Here is a 27,277-nt window from a genome sequence, read left to right on the forward strand (position 1 = left end):
GTCAGTGAGCATGGGGATGATGGGTGAATGGGACTTGGTGAGAGTTAGGATACAGGCAGCAGAGTTTTCAATTAGCTTACATTTAAGGCGAATGCAAGGTTGAAGAGCAGTCAGATTGGAAGAGTCAAGTCTCGAGGTAGTGAAGACATGAATGAGATTTTCATCAGCGGAAGACTGAGGCAGGGCAGGAATCGACCAATGTTACAGAGGTGAAAATATGCAGTCTTGGCGATAGCATGGATATCTGGTTGGAAATTCATCTTGGGGTCAAACACAACACTAAGTTTGCAAACAGGTTCACCCTCAGTCATTGCCAAGCATTCATGGTTAGGTGTTTCTGGCAAGGACTGAAGACAATGGCTTCCCAATATTTAGTCCAAGTAAATTTCTGCTCCTATACCACATCTCAGACAAGCAGTCTGAGTTTCGGGGCAGTGAGAGATTGGAGAGGTGGTGGTGAGGTAAACCATACATAATTCCCTTTTAAAAGAAGTTATTGACTGGTTCAGCAACAGTTAATGACACTTTATTTTAACCCCACCCTCCCCCCTTGTTACTTGTTTCATGATCATCTTAACCTTGATACTGGCTCCCAACCAGTGTGAAGAATCAAATTGCCATTTAGCTTACAGCGCTTCATAAACCTAAAAAGCACTAACAGATCCCTCCTTACTCTCCTCCGTTTCAGTGTAAAGTTCCTGGTGTCTCAAGTGCCCTTTCATAGCAATAGCAGTTTTTTTCTCAGAGTTGTGGGTCTCTGGAACTCTCCTCTTCAAAAGGCAGAATCTTTGAATAAATTTAAGGCAGAACCAGATAGATCGTTGATTAACAAGGGGGTGAAGGTTATCGGGAGTAGGCAGGAATGTGGGGTTGAAGTTGCAACCAGGTGAACCATGATCTTATTAAATAGTTTAGCAAGCTTGAGGGGCTGAGTGGCCGCTGCCTCCTCATTTGTATGTTCATGAACCTGATAACATGTCCCTTTTGCTTCATTATCCTTCCAATAATAGGATTCCCAAAATTTCTACATTTGTGCAAGTTAAGGTCTCACACAAGTTCTTTCACCTAGTTTGCTCTTTGTCTTGACTCCTTTCCAATCTTGCCATGAGTGGATCTGAAGAACATGTCTGGGAACGTACTAAATATTTTTAAAGTATAAAAATTCTCCAGTGATTGATGTGCGTTCTGAAATGGTTCTGGGCACCACTACTGCTTTTGCCTCATGCCAAAGAGCTTTGACAGAATATTTATTATTTCTACTTCCATCCCATGAATTCAATTGATTGAGATGGCATTTAAAGCCCCTGGATTTAAAGCCAACACGATAAAAGGCCATGCCTTTTATGTTATGTAGTATACCTGCATTAAAAACATTGGAAGAGAAATAAATCATGTACTTGACATAGAATTAAATGACCTACCAAGAAAGTGCCATTTCTGTGTGCTAGTTTGATAAATTAGAACTATTTCTCGCAATCAGTTCACCCAATTCTTAAAATTTTACAGTAGATTAAAAAGATTGGGAAAACTGCCAATCACAAAAGTTTGGAAGCCAAAAGGCGAAGCTGTTTTTCACTAGGAGCATTCATTGCCCAGAGCAAAAAGCAGACTGCTAACCTGTGGTTTGGAACTTGAATAGGCAACTAAAGGCAGATTATGTCAATTACAGATAAAATGCAATAAATCATTTCAGGAAATAGGCTGGAGGGCTAAAACAATTGGTTAATAAGTATCCATATTGCGTGTATATATAATATATGTTTAAAATACTATACAGCTATCTCTGTATCAGCCGCAACTGCAGATCTCTTAGCCAAGTAGGGTCTCTCGTGCATTCCCAATTTTATTTACTCTGACATTGGTGTCAATGCCTTCCTAATTCCCTACTTAAATCTCTCTGCCTCTTTCTTCTTTTGGTCATTGACCTAAATATATCCTTATGTGGCTCAATGTCAAGTTTTGTTTGATGCTGTGAAGAGTTCCTCAAGATATTTCAATAACCTAAAGGTGTTATCTTAATGCAAACTTTTATAGTGCCAATTCTTGCAGAATTTTAAGGAGAAGCTCAACTTAAGAATTTGCAAAAGAAGTGGAACTCACTATAATATTGTTTATGTCAAGGTCCTAAGGACAGAATACAAAATAAAACTAAAATTATGGATATGCCGGCCAAAATACAAGGCTGGGTAAGATCAGTCCAAAAATAGAAAGCACAGAGAACATCTCGTGTCTGTTGCGGGATTGTTGAGGAAACCACCCCCAGGGATCATTGACTAGGCCTCTGCTATTTCTCACTTACATAAAGAACTTAAATACAGAAACTAATTGCAGACTTGTTAAATTTGTAAGACAGCCCTAGAATCAGGAGAGTAGAAAGTATGGAGGGTGCAATTAATGATGCAAAATAATTAATTCGTTTGGGTAGATAAATCGTAAAGAATTGCCTGCAAAAGTTAAAACGAAAGAACAGAATTATCACAGAGGGATTTAAAAGGGAGCCTCAGGAGCACTTTCAACATTGAGAATATGACAAATTAATTTAAAAAACATATAGAACTTAGCTGGTGAGTGCCCACTGTCCTTAAATTCCGGCTTTGCCAAATTTTACCCTAGCTCTCTACACTTGGATAAGTAGGGCAGGGGATAAGTACGGACTGAAACCTGGATAAACAAACCCAAAAGGTGTGTGTACATTTCTCATAACTTGATTTGGAAGCTCTTGGGATTGAGGGGATGAGCATAAGGGTGGATAAACTCCAGGCCTGCCATGAGGATGAATTCCCTGAAGGAAATGTTGCAATCTAGGCTGATTTGGGTTCTGGCACCATTTAATTTTATTTTGTTATAAGCCCAAAATAATTTAACTGTGCCATCTTGTCCCCTTAATTGTCCCACTCAGTTGCTGAGTACGCACTCTCATGTTGTACTGTTCCATATAGGCCAAGGTGGCCTTCTCATCTATGCTGGTGAGAGCAGGGATAAAATGGCAAGTGAGGTTATATCGGTCTCAGTTTCACAGTAAAAGGGAATGGGAAATTCCATAGCTGGAAAGTGTGAGGGCACAGACAACATTGTGCGTCGCTATGATGCCTTCCAAATTCGAATAGCCTGCCAATGATCATATTGGCAAAGTGGCAGTGAGATTACACACGGCCAATGATTGGCACCTTTAAGAAGGTGTATGAGAGGAAGAAGTGAAGCTATGGTGTGAACTAATTGCTATTTAAAGCAAAAAGGAGCCTTCTCTTTAACCTGACATTGTGCCACAACCCATCATGTAATCATGTTGTGGGTTCATTGTGACAGCTCCAAGATGGGCGCTGTTAACTCTAATGGGCATTTGCTGCAGACAGTACTCCTTTAACAACGCTGTCTTTTCTGCCCTTGGTACAGAGACCAACGCACTACACTGCGAAAAGCCTGTTGCTAAGTAACAGTCTCCATGAGCCTGTGAAAGGAGCTTGGCTGCTTCCTGCATCAACTGGGAAAACAATTCGTTCTGCACGTATAAAGTAGGGTAGAATATGAAACCCTCAGCCAGATTCACCAGAGGCGTGCTGTTGGGATGTTTTGCTGATTAGCTAGCTAGCCACAAATTGTCTGACATACCCCCTAATGTAATTCACATCCATCAGGTTTATCTGCTTTCAAAACAAATTGCTGACATGATCTACATAAGAAAAGATTCCTGACACCAAAGTAATTAGGTGAATTTTTATAATGTTCATGCCTCACACGTAAAGAGACTCTGCAGTCACCCATTTTACCTCCTGAGTCCACCGGTTATTGTGTCTTTTCATAAATCTCTGTACTAAAAATGAAGATTGCTGGGTTGTTACTGGATAACTAACTGAAGGTGGTTAGAAGGGAGTTCAAAGTTCAAGTGTTTAATCCACTTTTTAAAATCAAAAACGCACAATATTAAATACTGAGATTTTCAGCAAGAGGCTTTGAATGTGTGCAGTAGCTAATGTGTGCATGAATGCCATATGGATTTCAGATATAGAAAGCTGTTGTCAGCTAGTTTTGACGTTGGAAGAAATTAAGTGCAAGGACATTTCTGATGTATTTGAAATGGTGTTAATTTCAGTGAAGAAAGACTGAAGATGACAGAACTATATTTAATAAGTCATTGGTTCTTCTAACACTTTTAGGGAATAATTGACTCCTGAGTTCTGCAGAAGAAATGAGCAGTGCATAAATTGGTAAAACCACAAAGTGAAATGGGTTGCTTTCTGTTTAAACAAAACAGAAATTCAATCTGTTTCTTTGATCTTATTGTGGCTACAACCAGATGTAAAGCAGAAGCTCTCGTCACATTTAATAGCATATCAAGCTGAAAGGGCGCAACACGTATTGGTAGTGCTAGCAATTTCTCACTGCAGTACCTTGAAAAGTTTTGTCCCTTAATTTTCTCCTCTTGAAAGTGCTGGCAAGTAACAGCCTAGGTAAAGTCACCCTCTTACAACACAGTACTGTACCTGTATTAGCACCGTGAAACAACTATCCAGTTTATCCCACCACAGCACAGCTTTTGCCCAATAAGCCTGCAGTCCTATCTAGCCCCACTCCCCTGCCTTATCTCCGTAATCTTGCACATTCTTTTCGGATTGCGATCCCATTCCCTTTTGAGTAACTCGATCGAACCTGCCTCCTCCACCCTGTAAAGAAGGTTATTCCAGATGCCATCATTTTTTATTCCTCATATCATTTCTACTCTTTGTCAATTATTTTGAATTTGCACAGTGGTTAGCACTGCTGCTTCACAGCTCCAGGGACCTGGGTTCGATTCCCGGCTCGGGTCACTGCCAGTGTGGAGTTTGCCCGTTCTCCCCGTGTCTGCGTGGGTTTCCTCCGGGTGCTCCGGTTTCCTCCCACAGTCCAAAGATGTGCGGGTTAGGTTGATTGGCCATGCTAAAATTGCCCCTTAGTGTCCTGAGATGCATAGGTTAGAGGGATTAGCAGGTAAAATATGTATGGGGGTAGGGCCTGGGTGGATTGTGGTCGGTGCAGACTCGATGGGCCGAATGGCCTCTTTCTGCACTGTAGGGTTTCTATGATGAGAGGCATGGACAGAGTGGATAGTCAGAAGCTTTTTCCCAGGGTGGAGGAGTCAATTACTCGGGGGCACAGGTTTAAGGTGCCCCTTAGTGTCCTGAGATGCATAGGTTAGAGGGATTAGCAGGTAAAATATGTATGGGGGTAGGGCCTGGGTGGATTGTGGTCGGTGCAGACTTGATGGGCCGAATGGCCTCTTTCTGCACTGTAGGGTTTCTATGATTCTATGAAGTCTCTTCTCCAAAGGAAACAGCTTCAACGTCTCAAATCTACACTGATAATTATAGTTCTTTCTCCCTGGAATTATTCTTGTGAATCTCCTCTGTGCTCTCTCCAATGCTTTCACATCCTTCCTCAAATAGGGCGCCCAGAACTGGACACAGTACTCTAGATGAGGTCTAACAAAGAAAATTACAGCACAGGAATAGGCCCTTCGGCCCTCCAAGCCTGCACCAACCATGCTGCCTGACTGAACTAAAACCCCCTACCTTCTGGGGACCATATCCTTCTATTCCCATCCTATTCATGTATTTGTCAAGACGCCCCTTAAAAGTCACTACCGTATCCGCTTCCACTACCTCCCCTGGCAACGCGTTCCAGCCACCCACTACTGTGTAAAAAATCTGCCTCGTACATCTCCTTTAAACCTTGCCCCTCGCACCTTAAACCTGTGCCCCCGAGTAATTGACTCCTCCACCCTGGGAAAAAGCTTCTGACTATCCACTCTGTCCATGCCTCTCATAATCTTGTAGACTTCTATCAGGTCGCCCCTCAACCTCCGTCGTTCCAGTGAGAACAAATCAAGTTTCTCCAACCTTTCCTCAAAGCTAATGCCCTCCATTCCAGGCAACATCCTGGTAAATCTTTTCTGTTCCCTCTCCAAAGCCTCCACATTCTTCTGGTAGTGTGGCGACCAGAATTGAACACTATATTCCAAGTGCGGCCTAACTAAGGTTCTAACTAGTGTCTTACACAAGTTCAACATGACATCCTTACTCTTGTATTCAATGGCCCTATTAATAAAACCTAAAATACTGTGTGCTTTATTAATTGCCCTCTCAACCTAAACTGCCATCTTCAATGACTTATGGCACATAGGTACTGAGGTTCCTTCACCTCCTTTAGAGTTTCTCCCTTCATTTTATACTTCCTGCCAAATTGAATCACCTCACTCTTCTCTACATTGAACTTCATCTCATAGAGTCATAGAGGTTTACAGCATGAAAACAGGCCCTTTGGCCCAACTTGTCCATGCTGCCCTTTTTTTTTTAAAACCCCTAAGCTAATCCCAATTGCCCGCATTTGGCCCATATCCCTCTATACCCATCGTGCCCATGTAACTATCTAAATGCTTTTTAAAAGACAAAATTGTACCCGCCTCTACTACTACCTCTGGCAGCTTGTTTCAGACACTCGCCACCCTCTGTGTGAAAAAATTGCCCTCTGGACACTTTTGTATCTCTCCCTTCTCACCTTAAACCTATGCCCTCGAGTTTTAGACTCCCCTACCTTTGGGAAAAGATATTGACTATCGAGCTGATCTGTGCCCCTCGTTATTTTATAGACCTCTATAAGATCACCCCTCAGCCTCCTGCGCTCCAGAGAAAATGTCCCAGTCTATCCAGCCTCTCCTTATAACTCAATCCATCAAGTCCTGGTAGCATCCTAGTAAATCTTTTCTGCACTCTTTCTAGTTTAATAATATCCTTTCTGTAATAGGCTGACCAGAATTGCACACAGTATTCCAAGTGTAGCCTTACCAATGTCTTGTACAACTTCAACAAGACATTCCAACTCCTGTATTCAATGTTCTGAGCGATGAAACCAAGCATGCCGAATGCCGCCTTCACCACTCTGTCCACCTGTGACTCCACTTTCAAGGAGCTATGAACATGTACCCCTAGATCTCTTTGTTCTGTAACTCTCCCCAATGCCCTACCATTAACTGAGTAAGTCCTGCCCTGGTTCAATCTACCAAAATGCATCACCTCACATTTGTCTAAATTAAACTCCATCTGCCATTCATCAGCCCACTGGCCCAATTGATCAAGATCCCGTTGCAATTGGAGATAACTTTCTTCACTGTCCACTATGCCACCAATCTTAGTGTCATCTGCAAACTTACGAATCATGCCTCCTATATTCTCATCCAAATCATTAATATAAATGACAAATAACAGTGGACCCAGCACTGATCCCTAAGCCACACCGCTGGTCACAGGCCTCCAATTTGAAAAACAATTCTCTCCAACCACCCTCTGTCAAGAAGCCAATTTTGTATCCATTTAGATACTTCATCCTAGATCCCGTGAGATTTAACTTTATGCAACAACCTACCATGTGGTACCTTGTCAAAGGCCTTGCTAATGTCCATGGAGACAACATCAACTGCACTGCCCTCATCTACCTTCTTGGTTACCCCTTCAAAAAACTCAATCAAATTTGTGAGACATGATTTTCCACTCACAAAGCCATGCTGACTGTCCCTAATCTGTACTTGCATCTCTAAATGCCTGTAGATCCTGTCTCTCAAAACACCTTCCAACAATTTACCCACCACAGATGTGAGGCTCACTGGCCTGTATTTCCCAGGCTTTTCCCTGCAGCCCTTTTTAAACAAAGGCACAACATTTGCCACTCTCCAATCTTCAGGCACCTCACCCGTGACAATCGATGATTCAAATATCTCAGCTAAGGGACCCACAATTTCCTCCCTAGCCTCCCACAGTTTCCTGGGATACACTACATCAGGTCCCGGGGATTTATCTACCTTGATGCGCTTTAAGACTTCCAGCACCTCCTTCTCTGTAATATGTACACTCCTCAAGACATCACTATTTATTTCCCCAAGTTCCCTAACATCCATGCTTTTCTCAACAGTAAATACTGATGAGAAATATTCATTTAGGATTTCACCCATCTCTTGTGGATCCGCACATAGATGACCTTGTTGATCCTTAAGATCTGCCATTTGTCTGCCTAATTCACCAGGCATTTAGAGATGCAAGTACAGATTAGGGACAGTCAGCACGGCTTTGAGAGTGGAAAATCATGTCTCACAAATTTGATTGAGTTTTTGAAGGGGTAACCAAGAAGGTAGATGAGGGCAGTGCAGTTGATGTTGTCTACATGGACTTTAGCAAGGCCTTTGACAAGATACCACATGGTAGGTTGTTGCATGAAGTTAAATCTCACGGGATCCAGGATGAAGTATCTAAATGGATACAAAATTGGCTTCTTGACAGAGGGTGGTTGGAGACAATTGTTTTTCAAACTGGAGGCCTGTGTCCATTTAAAGTTCAAGACTATCAACAAGACAGTTGATAACATTTCCAATCTTCCTTTCATCTGCAAATTTTGAAATCCTGTCCTGAAAGTCACAATCTATATCATTAATGTACCTCAGGAAAACCAACACTGACCCCGGGAAACTCCATGACAAGCCTTCCTCTGATCTGAAAAACTCTGTTTCCTTCACTCACTCAATTCCTTATCCAAGTGCATACGTTGCCTTTTATTCCGTGGGCTAAAATTTTGCTCATAAGTCTCTTGTGTGTATCAAATGCCTTTTGAAAATCCATATACATCGCACTTTATCAACCTTCTCAAAAATCTGTTGCCTTCTCAAAAATCTCCAACAAATTAAATAAACCTGATTTTTCCTTGATGAATCCCTGCTGGCTTTCTTTAATTATCCTGCACTTATCTAAGTGACTAAGTCCCATACCAAAGTTTCCCTACCACTGAAATCACACTGAGTGGTCTGTAGCTGCTGGCTTTATCCTTGCACCCCTTTTTGAACAAGGGTGTAACGTTCACAGAAAATGCTGGAAAATCGGAGCAGACCTGACCGCATCGGTGGAGAGAGAATAGAGCCAATGTTTCACCTCAACATGACCCTTCGTCTGACCTCCAGTGTCAGCTCTGATGAAGGGTCATCCTGACTCAAAACGTTGGCTCTATTCTCTCTCCACAAATGCTGTCAGACCTGCTGAGATTTTCCAGCATTTTTTCTTTCTGTTTCTAATTCCAGCATCCACAGTATTTTGCCTTTATCTTGGCGTGTAACGTTCAAATTCTCCACTCCTCTCGCACCACCCCTGTGTCTCAGGAAGACTACAGCTTCTGCAATTTCCACACTCATTTCCCTCAATACTCTTGGATGACACCAGTAATGAAGCAATTAAAATCACAATGCTCAAGAGGGCAGAATTAGATAAGTACTGATAACTTGGATCAAGGATCACAATTTTGATATCAAGGCATTGTTTAACTGGGAGCTAGTGTAGGTTGGCAAGCATAGGTGGCTGGTTGAATGGGTTAGCACTCGAGCAGCAGAGTTTTGGTGAGCAGGTTTCTGGAGAGTAGAATGTGGGAAGCTGGCTAGGAGTATGTTGGAATAGTCCTGCCTCGCAATAACAAAGAGGTTTTCAGTAGCAGATGAACCTACGAAGTGACGGAGATGCAAGATGTTATGTTCTTATGTGATTGAAAGCACATCTCAGGGTGATATTTGACACCAAAGTTTGAATAGTCCAGTTCCACCTCAGACAGTTGCCAGGAGAGTGATGGAGTCCGTATCGAGGGAGCAGAGGTTATGGTAGAGATGCAATGGTTTTGGCCTACCCAATGTTTAATTGTAGGAAATTTCTGATCATCAGTACTAAATGTTAACATCAGCCAATTTAAAGACAGCAGAGGATTCAAAAGAAGTGGCGGTGAGATAAAGTTGGCTGTCATCAGCATAAGTGTGAAAGCCAACATTGTGTTTTCAGGTGATGTTGCTTAAGGGCAGCATGTCGATGAGAGTTAGGAGGAGTCCAAGGATGGATCATTGGGGAACATCAGAGGTAACTGCAGAAATGGAAAGAGAAGCTGTTGACAGCGATATATAAGCCAAACCATTGGAGTTAGTGATTATTCACCTATGGGAATTGACACTATCAGAAATGAACCTGATTTTATCCTCAGATGATGTTGGGCATATGTGTGCTCCTCCAAGAGTTGTGAATTAGTGATCCTATCAAGAATCCTAAGTAATGTTTTCCTCCTTCCCTAACGCATATGCATTGAGGCCAATTGCATCAACTCTATTGTGCACAACTGTGATCTGCTCATTCAGCACAGGAAATGGAGTGCCTGGCACCTTCCTGACTGAAATCTACATTTGGCAACATAGTTGACCAGAAAAGCTATTCTTGAGCACCCTTTAAGTATATTTTCTCTTGTGGAATCCATTTGAATCAATTTAAACTGTTCCAAAATTGATGTTTGTTTAAGTTGGACATGTGCCAAGGTAACAGAAGTTGTGCAATGGTAAAGTGAAATCTAATAGCCTGGAGGAGCAGAAGGCAGCTGCCTTAGTTTGTCTTTTTCCCTTTTACCTTGGGGCTCTTGATAAAACCAGTCCATTTCTGGATTATAGGGACAATGCTTAATTGTGGCGTACCATGTCATTAGAGTTTAATTGGCCATTATTTTCGTGACACCTGCAAAGTGGTGAAGGAGGCACCGGACAGATGGATGGCACTTTAGAGGTGTGGTTGAGTGATCTTATGTTAGGGAGGGCAGTCTCAGATTCCTCTTCCGTACTCTTGTCAAAAATCTAATTGTAATTTGATAGTCGAGTAAGTAAATGACATATGGTACATTTCTTTATTCATAGTAGATCCTTCTCTTAAGCATTTGGAACTTATGAACCATGTTTAGAAATGGTAGTGTTAACTTCAAATATAGAAATGAAAGGGGAAAATCATCGCTGCCAAAGCCAGTTTGCCAATAGGAAATTCATCCCTAAGCTCTTTTTAAAAACTGAACCTGAATGTTATTAGAATCAGGACTTGAGCACTGTTATCTGGACCCTTGCCCACATCCAGCAAGGTTCCACATCAGAAACACAGCCTGGTTGACTTGGCTTTTGTGTGTATGTGAACAGTTGGTGTGCAGTTGCGTGGAAAAGCGAGAGAAGGTAAATGGGATGTAATGAGAACACATAATTTTCACCTTCACTGCTGAAGGTACATTCTCGCAGTATCATGTTACTTTTCATTTCAGCATTTACCAGCTCCTATGAATTTCTGTGTCACTATGATTGGATGAGAGTTTGTCAATGATTTTTGATGCCAAAATAAAAATGTTAACTGCTAGAAATGTATTGGAATTCAATCAACATCTGACGGTGAAAAGGTTAACTGAGTTCTGACAAAGTCACAGACTTTTTCTTCCAAATGCTTATGAACCTGTTCTGGATTCCAGCAACATGTTGGATTTATTAGAACCATAGCACATTACAGCACAGAAACAGGCCTTTTGGCCCTTCTTGGCTGTGCCGAACCATTTTTCTGCCTAGTCCCACTGACCTGCACCTGGACCATATCCCTCCACACCCCTCTCATCCATGTACCTTGTCTTAAGTTTTTCTTAAATGTTAAAAGTGAGCCTGCATTCACCACTTCATCTGGGCTTTGTTCCTGTGTTGCTTGATGATTTAGTAAGACCATAAGACATAGGAGCAGAATTAGGCCACTCGGCCCATCAAGTCTGCTCCGCCATTCAATCATGGCTGATATTTTTCTCATCCCCATTCTCCTGCCTTTTCCCCAAAACTCCTGATCCCCTTATTAATCAAGAACCTATCTACCTCTGTTTTAAAGACACTCAATGACCTGGCCTCCACAGCCTTCTGCGGCAAAGAGTTCCACAGATTCACCACCCTCTGGCTGAAGAAATTCCTCCTCATCTCTGTTTTAAAGGATCGTCCCTTTAGCCTGAGGTTGTGCCCTCTGGTTCTAGTTTTTCCTACTAGTGGAAACATCCTCTCCACGTCCACTCTATCCGGGCCTCTCAGTATCCTGTAAGTTTCAATAAGATCCCCCCTCATCCTTCTAAACTCCAAGGCGCACAGACCCACAGTCCTCAACCATTCCTCATACAACAAGCTCTTCATTCCAGGGATCATTCTTGTGAATCTCCTCTGGACCCTTTCCAAGGCCAGCACATCCTTCCTTAGATACGGGGCCCAAAACTGTTCACAATACTCCAAATGGGGTCTGACCAGACCTTTATACAGCCTCAGAGTTACATCCCTGCTCTTGTATTCTAGCCCGCTTGGCATAAACGCTAACATTGCATTTGCCTTCCTGACTGCCGACTGAACCTTCACATTAACCTTAAGAGGATCTTGAACAAAGTCTCCCAAGTCCCTTTTGTGTTTCTGATTTCCTAAGCATTTCCCCATTTAGAAAATAGTCTATGCCTCCATTCTTCCTTCCAAAGTGCATAGCCTCTCACTTTTCTACATTGTATTCCATCTGCCACTTTCTGCCCATTCTCCTAACCTGTCCAAGTCCTTCTGCAGCCCCCTGGTTCCTCAATACTACCTGTCCCACTACATATCTTTGTACCTGAAAGGAGGCGTTCTGTGATACGGAGGATGGTTCTAGCTGAATAATGAGTCAGATAAACTCCTACTCTATTGCTCAGAGTTCACATTTTACCGAGACCAAATAATCCCCTTTGATACCTTTTTGTTTCTAGATGTGGCCTTTGAAAAATTATTCATGAATATTACAGCATTTCTCAATTTAAATCTCCCTTTTTATTACTCAAAGGGAATATTGTTCTAATGGGCATGAGAAAGTATTAAATTCTTCCCCAGTAATCAGCAAATGAATTCCCTGTTCTGTGTAGTGCTGTGTCATAAAGACCAGGAGTGTCTAAAGATTTGATTTTCCTGCCTGAGTTGAATGATCTATTCCTACATTAGGAAGTTGCCCTTGAAGTGAAAAGATCTGTCCTGGTTCCTACAGCTGCTTACTCTTCAGTGATTACAAATGGGATTGATGTATATGGCATGTGATAACTGGTTACGCTGCTCTCTACTCCCCAACTTCAACAGCTGATGATGGGTGGTCATTGCTAGGGGAGATGATAAAAGGTAATGCTGGTATCTATGGCATCAAATTCCACCTAGAGTCCAAACCTGCTTGAAAGAGTGGAAAGAACTGGGTAGGCTAGATGTAGGTATTGAAACATTTTGATTGCTGATTGGGATGTGTATAACTTAATGGAAGGCATTGTCATTTCCTTGTGGAAACATATGTGGAATTATGCACTTGTAAACTTATTCTGTATATCAAAACAGATTGTTGGTGTATTTGTATTCCATTAATTTTGCCCTTTCCAAAGGTCAGCTCAGTAACACATATTCATACTTAAGGCCTTGTAATTCCTGAATCTATTTAGTCAGCTGTGATTTCTGATGATTTGTCTTATGGTATTACCGGTGTCTGATCTCTGTTGTTCTTGTTCCTTACACAGAGGGTGATGCAACAGGGGTGATGGACAGCCTAATGGAGGCCCTTCAGTCAGGAGCTGCCTTCAGGAGAAAGAGAGGTCCACGGCAAGCCGGTAAGAACTAAACACAAACAAATTTCAGCTTATTAATGTACAGTATAAAACATGTTTTTGCACACCTATAAGAACCATTATTAATCAACTGTAAAGTGTTGGTTTGAAGGAGTGCCAGTGAAGTTTTGTGGAGCTTCACTGACAAGCTGTGATTTTCCAGCAGCCTTGTGACAAAATGATAAAAGACCTTGGCATTGCTATTGTGACATACTGTTATTCTACACACTTTATATGTGCATAATGTACACATTTTTTCAGAATAAAAACGGAAAATGCTGGAAGTACTCAGCAGGACTGGCAGCATTTCTGATTTTTTTGCAGTCTGACAGAGTTGTTGACCTGAAACGTTAACTTTGTTTTCCCCTCCACAGCTGCTAACAAGCCTGCTGAGTATTACCAGAATTTCAGATTTCCAGCATCCACAGTATTTTGCTTTTGATTCTTTTCTTGCGAATTTTCTGAAGGATGTTTCAAAATCATGTTTCATTTTGATCTTGGATCTCTTAGGGCGAGAGAACATTGATTGGTTCTCTGAAACAATTTGCAATAGCTGAGTAAGGGAAACATTTAGGATCCAGGAATCGAACCAATTTTGCTCTATTTTCAATTTGTAACAGTCGGAACATAAGAATTAAAGAAGGCCACCTCAACTTCTTGAACCTGGTCGATCATTCAATTAGATCATGGTTGATCTGTATCTTAATTCCATTTGCCCGCCTTGGGTCTGTAACACTTAATAAGAACATAAGAAATAGGAGCAGGAGTAGGCCATCTAGCCCCTCGGGCCTGCCCCGCCATTCAATAAGATCATGGCTGATCTGAAGTGGATCAGTTCCACTTACCCGCCTGATCCCCATAACCCCTAATTCCCTTACCGATCAGGAATCCATCTATCTGTGATTTAAACATATTCAACGAGGTTGCCTCCACCACTTCAGTGGGCAGAGAATTCCAGAGATTCACCACCCTCTGAGAGAAGAAGTTCCTCCTCAACTCTGTCCTAAACTGACCCCCTTTATTTTGAGGCTGTGCCCTCTAGTTCCAGCTTCCTTTCGAAGTGGAAAGAATCTCTCCAGCTCTACCCTATCCAGCCCCTTCATTATCTTATAGGTCTCTATAAGATCCCCCGTCAGCCTTCTAAATTCCAACGAGTACAAACCCAATCTGCTCAGTCTCTCCTCATAATCAACACCCCTCATCTCTGGTATCAACCTGGTGAACCTTCTATGCACTCCCTCCAAGGATATCATTCCGCAAATAAGGGGACCAATACTGCACACAGTATTCCAGCTGCGCCCTCCCCAAATCCCTGTACAGATGCAGCAAGACATCTCTGCTTTTATATTCTATCGCCCTTGCGATATAGGCCAACATCCCATTTGCCTTCTTGATCACCTGTTGCACCTGCAGACTGGGTTTTTGCGTCTCATGCACAAGGACCCCCCAGGTCCCTTTGCACAGTAGCATGTTGTAATTTTTTTCCATTTAGATAATCCAATTTGCTATTATTTCCTCCAAAGTGAATAACCTTGCATTTGTCAACGTTATACTCCATCTGCCAGATTCTCGCCCACTCACTCAGCCTGTCCAAATCTCTCTGCAGACCTTCTACGCCCTCCACACGATTCACTTTTCCACTTATCTTTGTGTCGTCTGCAAACTTTGTTACCCTACACTCAGTCCCCTCCTCCAGATCATCTATATAAATGGTAAATAGTTGAGGCCCCAGTACTGATCCCTGCGGCATGCCACTAGTTACCATCTGCCAACCAGAAAAGCACCCATTTATTCCGACTCTCTGCTTCCTGTCGGATAGCCAATCCCCAATCCACACTAACACCCTACCCCCAACTCCGTGTAACCCAATCTTCTTTCGCAACCTTTTGTGGGGCACCTTATCAAACGCCTTTTGGAAATCCAAAAACACCGCATCCACCGGTTCCCCTCTGTCAACCGCACTAGTCACATCTTCATAAAAATCCAACAAGTTCATCAAGCACGACTTCCCCTCATGAATCCACGCTGTGTCTGCTTAATCGAACCATTAATTCCCTTGCTTAACAAAAAATTAGCAATTTCAGTTTGAAATTTTCAATTGACCCCAGTCTCAATAGCTATTCGAGTAAAGATTTTCAATTTTCCACCATTTTTTGGATGAAGACTGCTTCCTGACTTCACCCCTTAATGGCCAGCTACACCTTAAAGTTATGACCCTTTGTTCTGCAGGTCTCCCACAACAGAAAAAGTAGCTTCTCTCTATGCTATCAACTCCTTTAAACATCTTAAATAACCGAATCACATTACCCTTTAATCTTCAATAGTACAGGGGGGGCTATAATACACTCCCCGTAATCTGACCTTTTATATTCCTAAATTCTACCCACACAGCCTCATTCGAACACCATTCCAAGATGATATCTCTCTTTACTGCCGTAATTGACTGCTTAGTCAATAGTGAAACACTACTTCCCTTTTAACATCCTCCTCCATCTCGCCGAAAGAATTTTGAGTTGCCAGTACTATCCTTCCCTCAGCCATGTCTCTGTGATGGCAACAATATCACACTTCCATGTATCAGTCCACACCCTGAACTCATCAGTCTTACCTATTACACTCTTAGCATTAAAGACCATTCAGCGTTGCCTTACTCTCTTGACACTCAACATAACCGAACTTGCTCTGACTTGCTTCTTTTACTCTAGCATGATGTATTTTTATTTAACTAATGCTATGTGTCCCCTCCCCCTGCCAAACTTGTTTAAACTACTCCCAACAGCACTAGCAAGCCTACCCGCAAGGATGTTGGCCCCAATGTGGTTGAGGCACAGTCCCACCTTCCCCAGAAACCGTTCCAGTGATCCAGGAGTCTAAAACCCTCCCTCCTGCTCCAACTCTTGAACCACTCATTCATCTGCTCTATTCTCCTATTTCTACATTCGTGAGTGACACATCCTGCTTTTTAAGCTACTGGCTAGTTCCCTGAATTCTTGATGCAAGACCTCATTTTTCAGATTACCTATATCATTAGCAGCAACATGTACCACAATCTTATCATCACCTCCTCTTTCCGGGTGCCCTGCAGCTGTTCAGTGACCATCGTTGCCAATATGAGGACCAATATTTATCCCTCAAGCAACTTCACTAAATCGGATGATCTGATCATGTTACCTCTTTTTGCTAATTTTTGGAACCATTCTGTTCCTAACTTAGCTGCTGCATTTCCTATGTTACAATAGTGACTATGTTTCAAAAAGTACTTCATTGCTTATAAAGTATTTGTAATGACCTGAGGTTGTGGATCATGCTATATAAACACAAGTTTATTTCCTAACCTGTTTCAAATTGATGAGATGATCACATCATTCATCACACATGCTTCTCTTTTTCAAGAACATTTCAATCTCGGCACAAAACCAGTTGCTCGGGAATAAAAACAGAAAATGCTGGAAAATCTCAGCAGGTCTGGCAGCATCTGTGGAAAGAAACTGAGTTAGTATTTTGAGTCTGTATCACACTTCTTGGCTTTGGAAATTTGGTTTGAAAGTTTACTTCTGTGATACCTTTGTTTAATTCCTCCTCAATGCAGCAAAATAATAACTCTGGATATCCCCAAATTCTGACTATTGGTCTTGAAGTAAACTGCACCATTATAATAGGCTGCTACTTTCCGAGTGCAAAACTACTAAATACACACAAAAAAAATCATCATGTAGGATAGGATTGAACAGGACAAGATAGCTCCTTGGATTTTCCATCCAACTGTGTACTGTATGAACAAAGTGGAAGGAGAGTGGAGTTGGTTGTACGGAAAATTTGGTTTTGGGCTTTTTTTAGCAATTGCTTGTACTGCTGAAAAGCCAGTAGAAAGATCATTAAGAAGCAACCATATAATGTGAGCCAGAAACAGGATAGCAGGTTCTCTGCATTGAAGGGAATTAGTGAACTTATTGCTTTTTTACAAAACAATTTGAATCAATAAGGTGACAGATTTACCGCATGTAGGTTCACAAGTTGCCATGGTGATACTTGAGCTCTCAAATTCCAAAATTCAGCACATTACCAAAGTATTTTACTTTTTTACATGGTATGGATCACTAATGGACAGAATCTGGTCAAATCAACTAACTGAGCACACACTCGGAGTTGAGGCTAAGACCCTGTGTACTTTCTGACTCAATATCACATAAATGATGACCTGAAACCTGCAATATGGGGTCACTGAGTTGGACTGATATGTTTACAAGTACCATCCTTACCCACCTCCCAGCCCAGGCAGCTTTAGCAATTCCGCAAAATCACTTTTCCTTGATGCTTATATTAGTTGAGAAAAAGAAACAGAAGGCCAGTTTTGAAGATCACAAAATGTTGCAGTATGCTTGAATAGCATTATTGGATTATGCATGCCCTGATTTGCCAAATTGATAATAGGCTGAAAGATTAGTGGACTTAATATTCATTTATTCATTCTTCTTTTTACATTGGCAAGACAGTGCACCCGTTATTTCTTAAGACAGCCTTTTCTGAATCAATACGAGATGGTGGGTTAGAAAAGGTGTTGTAGACACTTAGACCGGTGGCTGACTCAATTGGCTATTGTATTGTTACAATAGACTGAAAATTGGGAAAGGCAGCTGGATCATGAGCAAGTTTTATAAAAGGTATGTCAAATAAGATCATGAAATGCTTTCAGGGAACAGTTAAGTAAATAATACTTTGCCTGACATTGAGAATAAGATGAAAGGTTTTCAATTTCGAATTCAGCTGTGCAACCATTACCCAAATCAGATTTTCTGAAACTGCTGTGTACGTGGGTGAGTCCTGGCTGAATTAAATAATAGAGCTATATATATATATATGCAGCTGGCTTGTCAGTGTCTTATTTAGCCAAACACTGACAGTGTAATAATGCTGGGTAAATGCTGCACTTAAGCCATTTTGCTTCAAGGCTGTGTGACAGTCTTATGCTAAACTCATAACTCATTTCCTCAAGTTATGCCCATTGTCAGTGACAACCACTTATACTTCAATCTGGCATTAGATCACTCAGGAAGCTCTCTCCAGACGTAACCCAAGTTTGGAAGAGGTTACGCTGCTGGATGTTTTTGCAAGAAGGAAAATGCCAGATACTTACCATTGCACTCCAACAAAATCTCAATGACAGCCATGTGTCTGATGCATAGCCAGCACTAGGTTAAGGCTCATGGGATACAAGGAGAAGTGGCTAGATGGGTGGAGAACTGGCTTGGCCATAGGAGACAGAGCGTAGTGGTCGAAGGGTCTTTTTCCGGCTGGAGGTCTGTGACCAGTGGTGTTCCGCAGGGCTCTGTACTGGGACCTCTGCTATTTGTGATATATATAAATGATTTGGAAGAAGGTGTAACTGGTGTAATCAGCAAGTTTGCGGATGACACGAAGATGGCTGGACTTGCGGATAGCGAAGAGCATTGTCGGGCAATACAGCAGGATATAGATAGGCTGGAAAATTGGGCGGAGAGGTGGCAGATGGAGTTTAATCCGGATAAATGCGAAGTGATGCATTTTGGAAGAAATAATGTAGGGAGGAGTTACACAATAAATGGCAGAGTCATCAGGAGTATAGAAACACAGAGAGACCTAGGTGTGCAAGTCCACAAATCCTTGAAGGTGGCAACACAGGTGGAGAAGGTGGTGAAGAAGGCATATGGTATGCTTGCCTTTATAGGACGGGGTATAGAGTATAAAAGCTGGAGTCTGATGATGCAGCTGTATAGAACGCTGGTTAGGCCACATTTGGAGTACTGCGTCCAGTTCTGGTCGTCGCACTACCAGAAGGACGTGGAGGCGTTAGAGAGAGTGCAGAGAAGGTTTACCAGGATGTTGCCTGGTATGGAGGGTCTTAGCTATGAGGAGAGATTGGGTAGACTGGGGTTGTTCTCCTTGGAAAGACGGAGAATGAGGGGAGATCTAATAGAGGTGTACAAGATTATGAAGGGTATAGATAGGGTGAACAGTGGGAAGCTTTTTCCCAGGTCGGAGGTGACGATCACGAGAGGTCACGGGCTCAAGGTGAGAGGGGCGAAGTATAACTCAGATATCAGAGGGACGTTTTTTACACAGAGGGTGGTGGGGGCCTGGAATGCGCTGCCAAGTAGGGTGGTGGAGGCAGGCACGCTGACATTGTTTAAGACTTACCTGGATAGTCACATGAGCAGCCTGGGAATGGAGGGATACAAACGATTGGTCTAGTTGGACCAAGGAGCGGCACAGGCTTGGAGGGCCGAAGGGCCTGTTTCCTGTGCTGTACTGTTCTTTGTTCTTTGTTCACTACAATCTGTTTTACATTCATATTCATTTAGGATGAATCTACTCATAACCTAGGGCTCCTCTGAGTGTATTCTGGCAATTTCACTATCCCTGATAAAATGCATGTGTTACTTTTTACTTCCTAGGTGGGGTGGCACAGTAGTTAGCACTGCTGTCTCACAGTGCCAGGGACCCAGGTTCGATTCTCGGCTTGGGTCACTGTCTGTGTGGAGTTTGCACGTTCTCCCTGTGTCTGTGTGGGTTTCCTCCAGGTGCTCCAGTTTCCTCCTACAGTCAGAAAGATGTGCTGGTTAGGTGAATTGGCCATGCTAAATTCTCCCTCAGTGTACCCGAACAGGAGCCGGAATGTGGCGACGAGGGGAATTTCACAGTAAAGTCATTGCCGTGTTAACATAAGCCTACTTGTGACAAATAAATAAACTTTAACTTTAGGACTTAACATTTGTTAATGTGAACTTTGTAATTTTCTACCTTGCATCTTTTATCCAACTCATTCTGCAGTTTGAGCATGTCTTAGTTTGATATCATCTGTAAATTTGACGACCTTGCATTGACCAACTGATTTATGCAAATTAAAAGTAGTTGTGATCCCAGCACCAAGCTCCCCACTCAGTACTGGGAAGTGCAACTGAGTACTAAGGGCTCAGTCTGTGTATACTCCCCGGTGTTATGGGTTCAACACACCTGTGTCCCACCCCAGCACTATGGATTTGTTGCACCAGTAGACTTTTAGCACCTGAACCAAGTAGCGTTATGCTGGGAGTTAACATGATTTAATTGTGTGGTATCACACCTCTGCCCTACCCTGCTCTCAATCAACAAGTACAGGTAGGGACCTGGAGGAGGAATCCCAAGTGATTTTGTTTTCTCCCCCGATTTAGCCTCCACTCTGGCTCCATTCATAACCAGCATAGATGAGGACTGAACCTTGGAGCTCTCTACTTCTAGTTCACTTCTGTACCAATTAGTTCACTTGGCTGAGCAATCTGAGAGCCTCCCTGATCCTGTTTCAATTCATTTTCTATTCTGCAGAAATGATTTGCTGTTCTCAAATGCCCAATTTAATGTAATTCAGACTTTTGTGGGTGAAATACAACCAGGTAAATTCTTTTGTACTATGTTTCCATAACAGATTTGTTAAGAATCTAGCGACTAGGGGAATTTCACAGTAACTTCATTCCAGTGTAAATGTAAGCTTTACTTGTGACTAATAAATAAACTTTAACTTTAATTTGACTTCAACTTTTAAATCACAAATCAACATATATAAAAGTTAGCCCTTAAACAATTAAACAAAGCCTGTTGATTTTTATTTGAAGGCTGCTGGAACATTACATCTGTTAGACCATGAAGCTGGCAAAGTCATTTTGTGAGTTCCATTCCAAAATTAAAGCACAAGATCACAGTTTAATTATTGTTCTGTCCTGAGATAGCGGATCCAAACTGGAACAGCAGTTTGAGACTCAATGCACTTGGGACTAAGGATGGGGAAGTACCAACTCGCATTCCTTCTCTTGATTATTATTGAGTGAATCCTGCTGGAAAGTGCACTTGTATAGTAATTGGTTGAAGCCTGCCTTGATTTAAGTTTCCAAGGCCCAACCGTCTTCAGCTGCTTCATCAATGACCTTTGCTCCATCACAAGGTCAAAAGTGGGGATGTTCGCTGATGATTGCACAATGTTCAGCACATTCGTGACGACTCAGATACTGAAGCAGTCCATGTTCAAATGCAACAAGATCTGGACAATATCCAGGCTTGAGCTGACAAGTGGCAAGTAACATTTGCGCTACACAAATGTCAGCCAATGACCATCACAAATAAGAAACATTCTAACGACCGCCCCTTGACATTCAGTGGTGCTACCATCACTGAATCCCCCACTGTTAACATCCTTGGGGTTACCATTGACCAGAAACTCAACTGAACTTGCCACATAAACATAGTGGCTACAAAAGCAGGTCAGAAGCGAGGAACACTGGCAAATAACTCACCCCCTGACTCCCCAAAGCCTGTCCACCATCTACAAGACGTAAGTCAGGAGTGTGATGGAATACTCCCCACATGCCTGGATGGGTGCAGCTCCAACAACACTCAAAAAGGTTGGCACCATCCAGGACAATGCAGCCCACTTGATTGGCACCACATCTACAAACATTCAATCCCTCCACCATCGAGGCGGCACGGTAGCACAGTGGTTAGCACTGCTGCTTCACAGCTCCAGGGTCCTGGGTTCGATTCCCGGCTCGGGTCACTGTCTGTGTGGAGTTTGCACATTCTCCTTGTGTCTGCGTGGGTTTCCTCCGGGTGCTCCGGTTTCCTCCCACAGTCCAAAGATGTGCGGGTTAGGTTGATTGGCCAGGTTAAAAATTGCCCCTTGGAATCCTGAGATGTGTAGGTTAGAGGGATTAGTGGGTAAATATGTGGGGGTAGGGCCTGGGTGGGATTGTGGTCGGTGCAGACTCGATGGGCCGAATGGCCTCCTTCTGCACTGTGGGGTTTCTATGATTTCTATGATGCTTAGTAGCAGCAGTGTGTACTATCTACAAGATGCACTGCAGCAATTCACCAATTATCCTTAGACAGCACCTTTCAAATCATAGAATCTACAATGCAAAAGGAGAATGTGTAAACTCCACACAGTCACCCGAGGCTGGAATTGAACCTGGATCCCTGCAGCAGATACATGGGAATACCACCACTTACAAGTTCCCCTCCAAGCCACTCGCCATCCAGACTTGGAAATATATTGCCGTTCCTTCACAATCGCTGGATTAAAATCCTGGAATTCCCTCCCTAACAGCATTGTGGGTCAACCCACAGCACGTGGACTGCAGCAAAGACAACTCAACACCACCTTCTCAAGGGCAACTAGTAAACGGCAATAAATGCTGGCCAGCCAGCAACGCCCATATCCCATGAATGAATTTTTTAAAAAGATGCTCCCCCACTGAAACTTTCCAAGTGGAGTGCCCTGTGGACTACCTTTTATCCAAGCTTAAATAGTAAGGATGCTGAAAGTGCCAGAGGATTGATAGTGATTTGAAACTCTAACTTGGTGCAAGGTCATCGGTGAGGTCCCAGTGCCCTCTGAAGAGAAGATTAAGAAAGGAGGAATAAAAAATGTACACACTAATAGTTTTTTTTTAAAAAAGAAAAACTACTCCAAGAGAATAGCCTTAATAGAGTGTCCTTATCTAGATATAGGCCACTAAGAGCACTGTTGCACTTAGCAGTTTGAGATATTTGCCTAGAGCAATTGATAAGTAGAGCTGAGTTCTGCTGCTGGCTTTGCAACAATTTATAGCCAAGGAAATCAGCACTCAAATATGTGCCAGCAATTAATCACTGTTTCCAACACTAACGTTCAAACAATGGTAGGTAGCTAGTAAGTGCTAAAGGGTTCAATTATACAATTCCAAGGTTTTTCAGTCATCTCTCATCTGGTGTGTAGGTGAATCCCTATTTCCTTAAGCTAATTGGTCTAAATTAATTTTAATTGTAACTGCAAATCTTGCTTCCATGCAAATACGTTCTCGTCGGTGTCATATAAATGGCCCATTATATTACATTTTTGGTATCTGCTTTGCACCTGGGTCGTTACCTCCACACCTGTAAATTAAGTTGAGATGATGAGCTCATATGCCAGAGAGCTAATCCTTCACTATCTGATTTAAATCCCAAAGACCTTGGAGCAGCACATAACAAGTACATGTTTGACGTTTTCATTTGGCTGGTGGGTCTTCCATGGTGTTACTTGTAGCTTAAGGGTGTAGGGTTGGTGAGCACAGAGACTGTGTGCACCAGTTTGGTTCCTGGTAGGAAGCAGCAATGTGTAGTGCTGGAGTGCTCGGGAACATAGAGATTCAACACCAACAGCAAAGATGGGGAGACTGTATTCAACATAAATACCAAGAATAAACTTAAATATGTATGAAATACAGGGAATGCTGAACTCATAACACCCGTCTACTGCCAGAGTTTTTTTGATTTGTGATTGGTTGTTTATTTGACTGAACAAACTAGATCAGAAATTATCCAATAGGAAAGCAATCAGCAACAACGGGTTACAGAGCCAATTGAAAGTTAAGTCACGATCCTGCAGCAATCCAATCAGCAAAATTGTCTCAGAGGATCCAGACAGCACAGTATAACCTTGATTTATATTGCATCACATGGCAATACAGTGTGCTTCTGATTATACATATGATACAAGTTGCATCGCCTTAAAAGTAGACTCCACTAAACCACCATCACAATAAAATCAATACAATCTAATTCAGTTTCTGCGCAAGTAACACATAGATACCACAAATCAAAGTGCTGAATGCACTACAAATCACAAATTCTTACACTCCATTATAGACCAAACCTGCTGCAGACAGTCCTGTAGAAGGAGAGGGAACATGATTGGCTCATTTGTGATTCGAGCAACATTTTACAAAATTAACAAAGCTCCCTCGCACTCGCTGTTGTTCTGCTGTAAAAATCCGGTTTGTTACATTTACTGTGATAGATACCAGTGAGTGAGTTACTAGATTGTAGCCTAATCAATGATTAAGATGACTAAAATCATGAGACACCTGATATTAGATTGCATTTTCATGTTGTATTTATATAATATATGAATTTCCTGTAAGGTTTTAATTTTATTTGGTGTTGGCTGCAAATTACCAACATATTTCTTCAAACCACTGCTGCCAGATATCCATTTATTTAATTGCTTAGCAGAATGCTTTCAGGTTTTGTTTTCCATTACAGTATGGTGGTGTCAATATTCTCTATTATAAATAAACTGATTCATGAATATAACCACAGTCTGAGTTAATGTGGTGTAATTCACACTAGTTCCATACAGAATTCTCTTTATATTTTTATATCAGCCTGCCCCAGAGTCTGTCGCATTGATACCTTACTGCAGTACTATATTTCACTGGCCTTGACACTTCTGCAACACACACCCACTGCACATTAGCTGCCAGAGCAAGCTCACTCTATTGGTTGTGATTCAGTTATTGATGCTCAGACTGCCTAGTCTGCAGATTATCTTCAGGAAAGAACATTCATGGTATCAACACAAGTGAAACTGTCTGAGGAGGTGTCCAGCATTAACCTTTCTTTAAGACTATTAACAAATACCTGCAGGAAATGAAGTTTGCAGATGGGTTACAAAAAGTGCATGTTTTTTGACAGGTAACAGATTTACAGTGCAGTTGTGAGCACTGAACCACCCTGCACTGAATAATTTATTTTCAGGAAGCTCCAGAATCTAGTAAGTGATTTCAAAAGGCATGTATAAAGGGAGAGATATTACCTTACAGAGTTGAGGTCTATGAAGGGAGTAAAGTTAGCCATTTATGTGGAATATTAATCAGAAAATTGATGTTGGTCTCGGCACAATTATGGTTCAGTTTCAATTCGGCCATGATCAAGGTCAATAACACAGGATTACAAACCAAGGCCCCATTTTCCCAGACTGAGCAGAATAACCCTTCCAGACATTTCTGGCTAAAATTAGCAGACTTAATTGAGTTTTACATTATCTATAATACATAAAAAGGGCTTGCATTTGCTACTTGTATATTAACCTATAAAGCACCACAGATGACCTCTTTATTATATATGATCTCAGCACAAAGTGGTTTTGTCGCTGCATCACTGGCAGCTCTGTAGTCTAATTTGGTTGCAAATGTCAGCCAAAGTGCAATTAGACAGATAATCTTGCTCCGACTTCACATCCACTGCAGTTTGACTGCAACCAATACAAAGTGCTGCTTACCAAGGTCACAAGCAGTCCATTGTACCTCCTGGCAACTTGCAATTCAGCTTGAACTGTCTATTTTTAAATGCTAGCTGGGAGAAATTTGGACAATCTACACGTTGCGGTCATTAAAATTTAACTGACGTTCAGATGTCAGTGAGTACAGCCCCATTTTGCCCTGAACAGAATTTCAATCCAGTGAATGCAGTACACTTATTTCATCAGAAAATTGATGCGGTGCCTTTATTTCATCTTTCCCTTGCTCCTCTCAAAGATTCGGCAGGCTTTTATGCTTAAGAATGAGCCAGATGAAGGACAGACTTCAGTTTCTATTTGCATGCTGTATAGAAAGGAAGAATGTGCTTTTGTATAATGCCTTTCACAATCTCAGGATGTCCCACAGCATCTGACAGCCAATTATTATAGAATCCTACAGTGCAGGAGGAGGCCATTTGGCCCATTGAGTCTGCACTGACCACAATCCCACTCGGGCCCTATCCCTGTAACCCCATGCATTTACGTTAATTAGCCCCCCTTGACACTAAGGGGCAATTTTAGCATAGCCAATCCACCTAACCTGCACATCTTTGGACTGTGGGAAGAAACCGGAGCACTCGGAGGAAACCCACGCAGACACGGGGAGAATGACAGACAGTGGTCCAAGCCAGAAATCGTACCCGGGTCCCTGATGCTGTGAGACAGCAATGCTAACCACCCTGCCACTGTGTCACAACAAGATCATTCATTTTAATAGTATTGCTTGTAGGATGAACATTGGCCACAACACTGGGAAAGCTTCCTTGCTCATCTTAAAATAGTGCCATGGAATCTTTTGCCCATCTGAGAGGTCAGATATTGGTTTAATCTCTCATCGAAATTACGGCACCTCCAACAGAGCTGCACTCCCTCAGCTTTGCAACTTTCTCACTCAACTAAGAGTCCTAACCACTGATTCACCGCTGGCGGAATGAGAGAGTTCTTCACATAGTGCATTATTTATTTTCATTTCCCAATTGGTAACATTCATCATCAAAGTTGAGTGCATTCAAAGTGAGTGGTTGATATCCTATGATTAATTTAGCCCTCAGCTGGCATGCGCTCTTAAATGTTGTAAAACAGTTACTTGGTGTCCATAGACTAAAGCTTGCAAGTGATGCCATCATTTTCGGAATATTTGGAGACTTCCTAAGAAATGTTATCAAATATTGTAAAAGGATTCTACAGTAGATGATAAGGAGAGTATGGCTGCCTGTGACTAAATAAATAATTTTTCACTTTCATACTGGGACGTATGCTCCTGCTGCGAATCACATCCCATTATTTTATCCATCAGTGAAAACAGAAAATTCAAATAATGTTTAGTGGATGAAAAAGGCTGCAGTTCCCAAATAATCAGACCCACTAGTTTGTGAAGGCTGTATAGTTAAATTCCATTTATGTTGCATGTGATGTAATGATGTAATCTGCGATTTGGCTTTTCTCAAAGCTGAGAAACTGACCTTTGATTTGGCAAACTTTCACACAATAGGGAGTTTGATGCAAAATTCTGCCTTGCTTGTGTGACAAAGCAACGCACTTAAGGAATTCTCTAGAGACAACTTGCGTATGTTTTGTACTTTTAAACTAAAACAATTAAGTTTACGCTTAATCCATTTCTCAATTCAGAAATTGCCATTCTATATTCTGAGGTTATTCTGATCTCTTTGTCCTTCCTTTGGTACATTGGAATGGTTGAAGGCGAAGTAA

The 27,277-nt window shown here is 42.0% G+C and overlaps 1 protein-coding gene across 2 annotated transcripts in view; it reads left to right on the forward strand.

The window, feature by feature from the left end:
- LOC144505626 (protein diaphanous homolog 1-like) overlaps positions 1-27,277 on the forward strand; it is a 105,095-nt gene that overhangs the window by 58,564 nt on the left and 19,254 nt on the right. For both annotated transcript variants that reach the window (XM_078231738.1, XM_078231739.1), the window contains exon 9: positions 13,378-13,467. In XM_078231738.1, the coding sequence (XP_078087864.1) occupies positions 13,378-13,467 (90 nt within the window). The remainder of the gene's footprint in view (positions 1-13,377; positions 13,468-27,277) is intronic.

Source organism: Mustelus asterias, chromosome 16 (genome assembly GCF_964213995.1).
Source record: "Mustelus asterias chromosome 16, sMusAst1.hap1.1, whole genome shotgun sequence".
Classification (NCBI taxonomy): domain Eukaryota; kingdom Metazoa; phylum Chordata; class Chondrichthyes; order Carcharhiniformes; family Triakidae; genus Mustelus; species Mustelus asterias.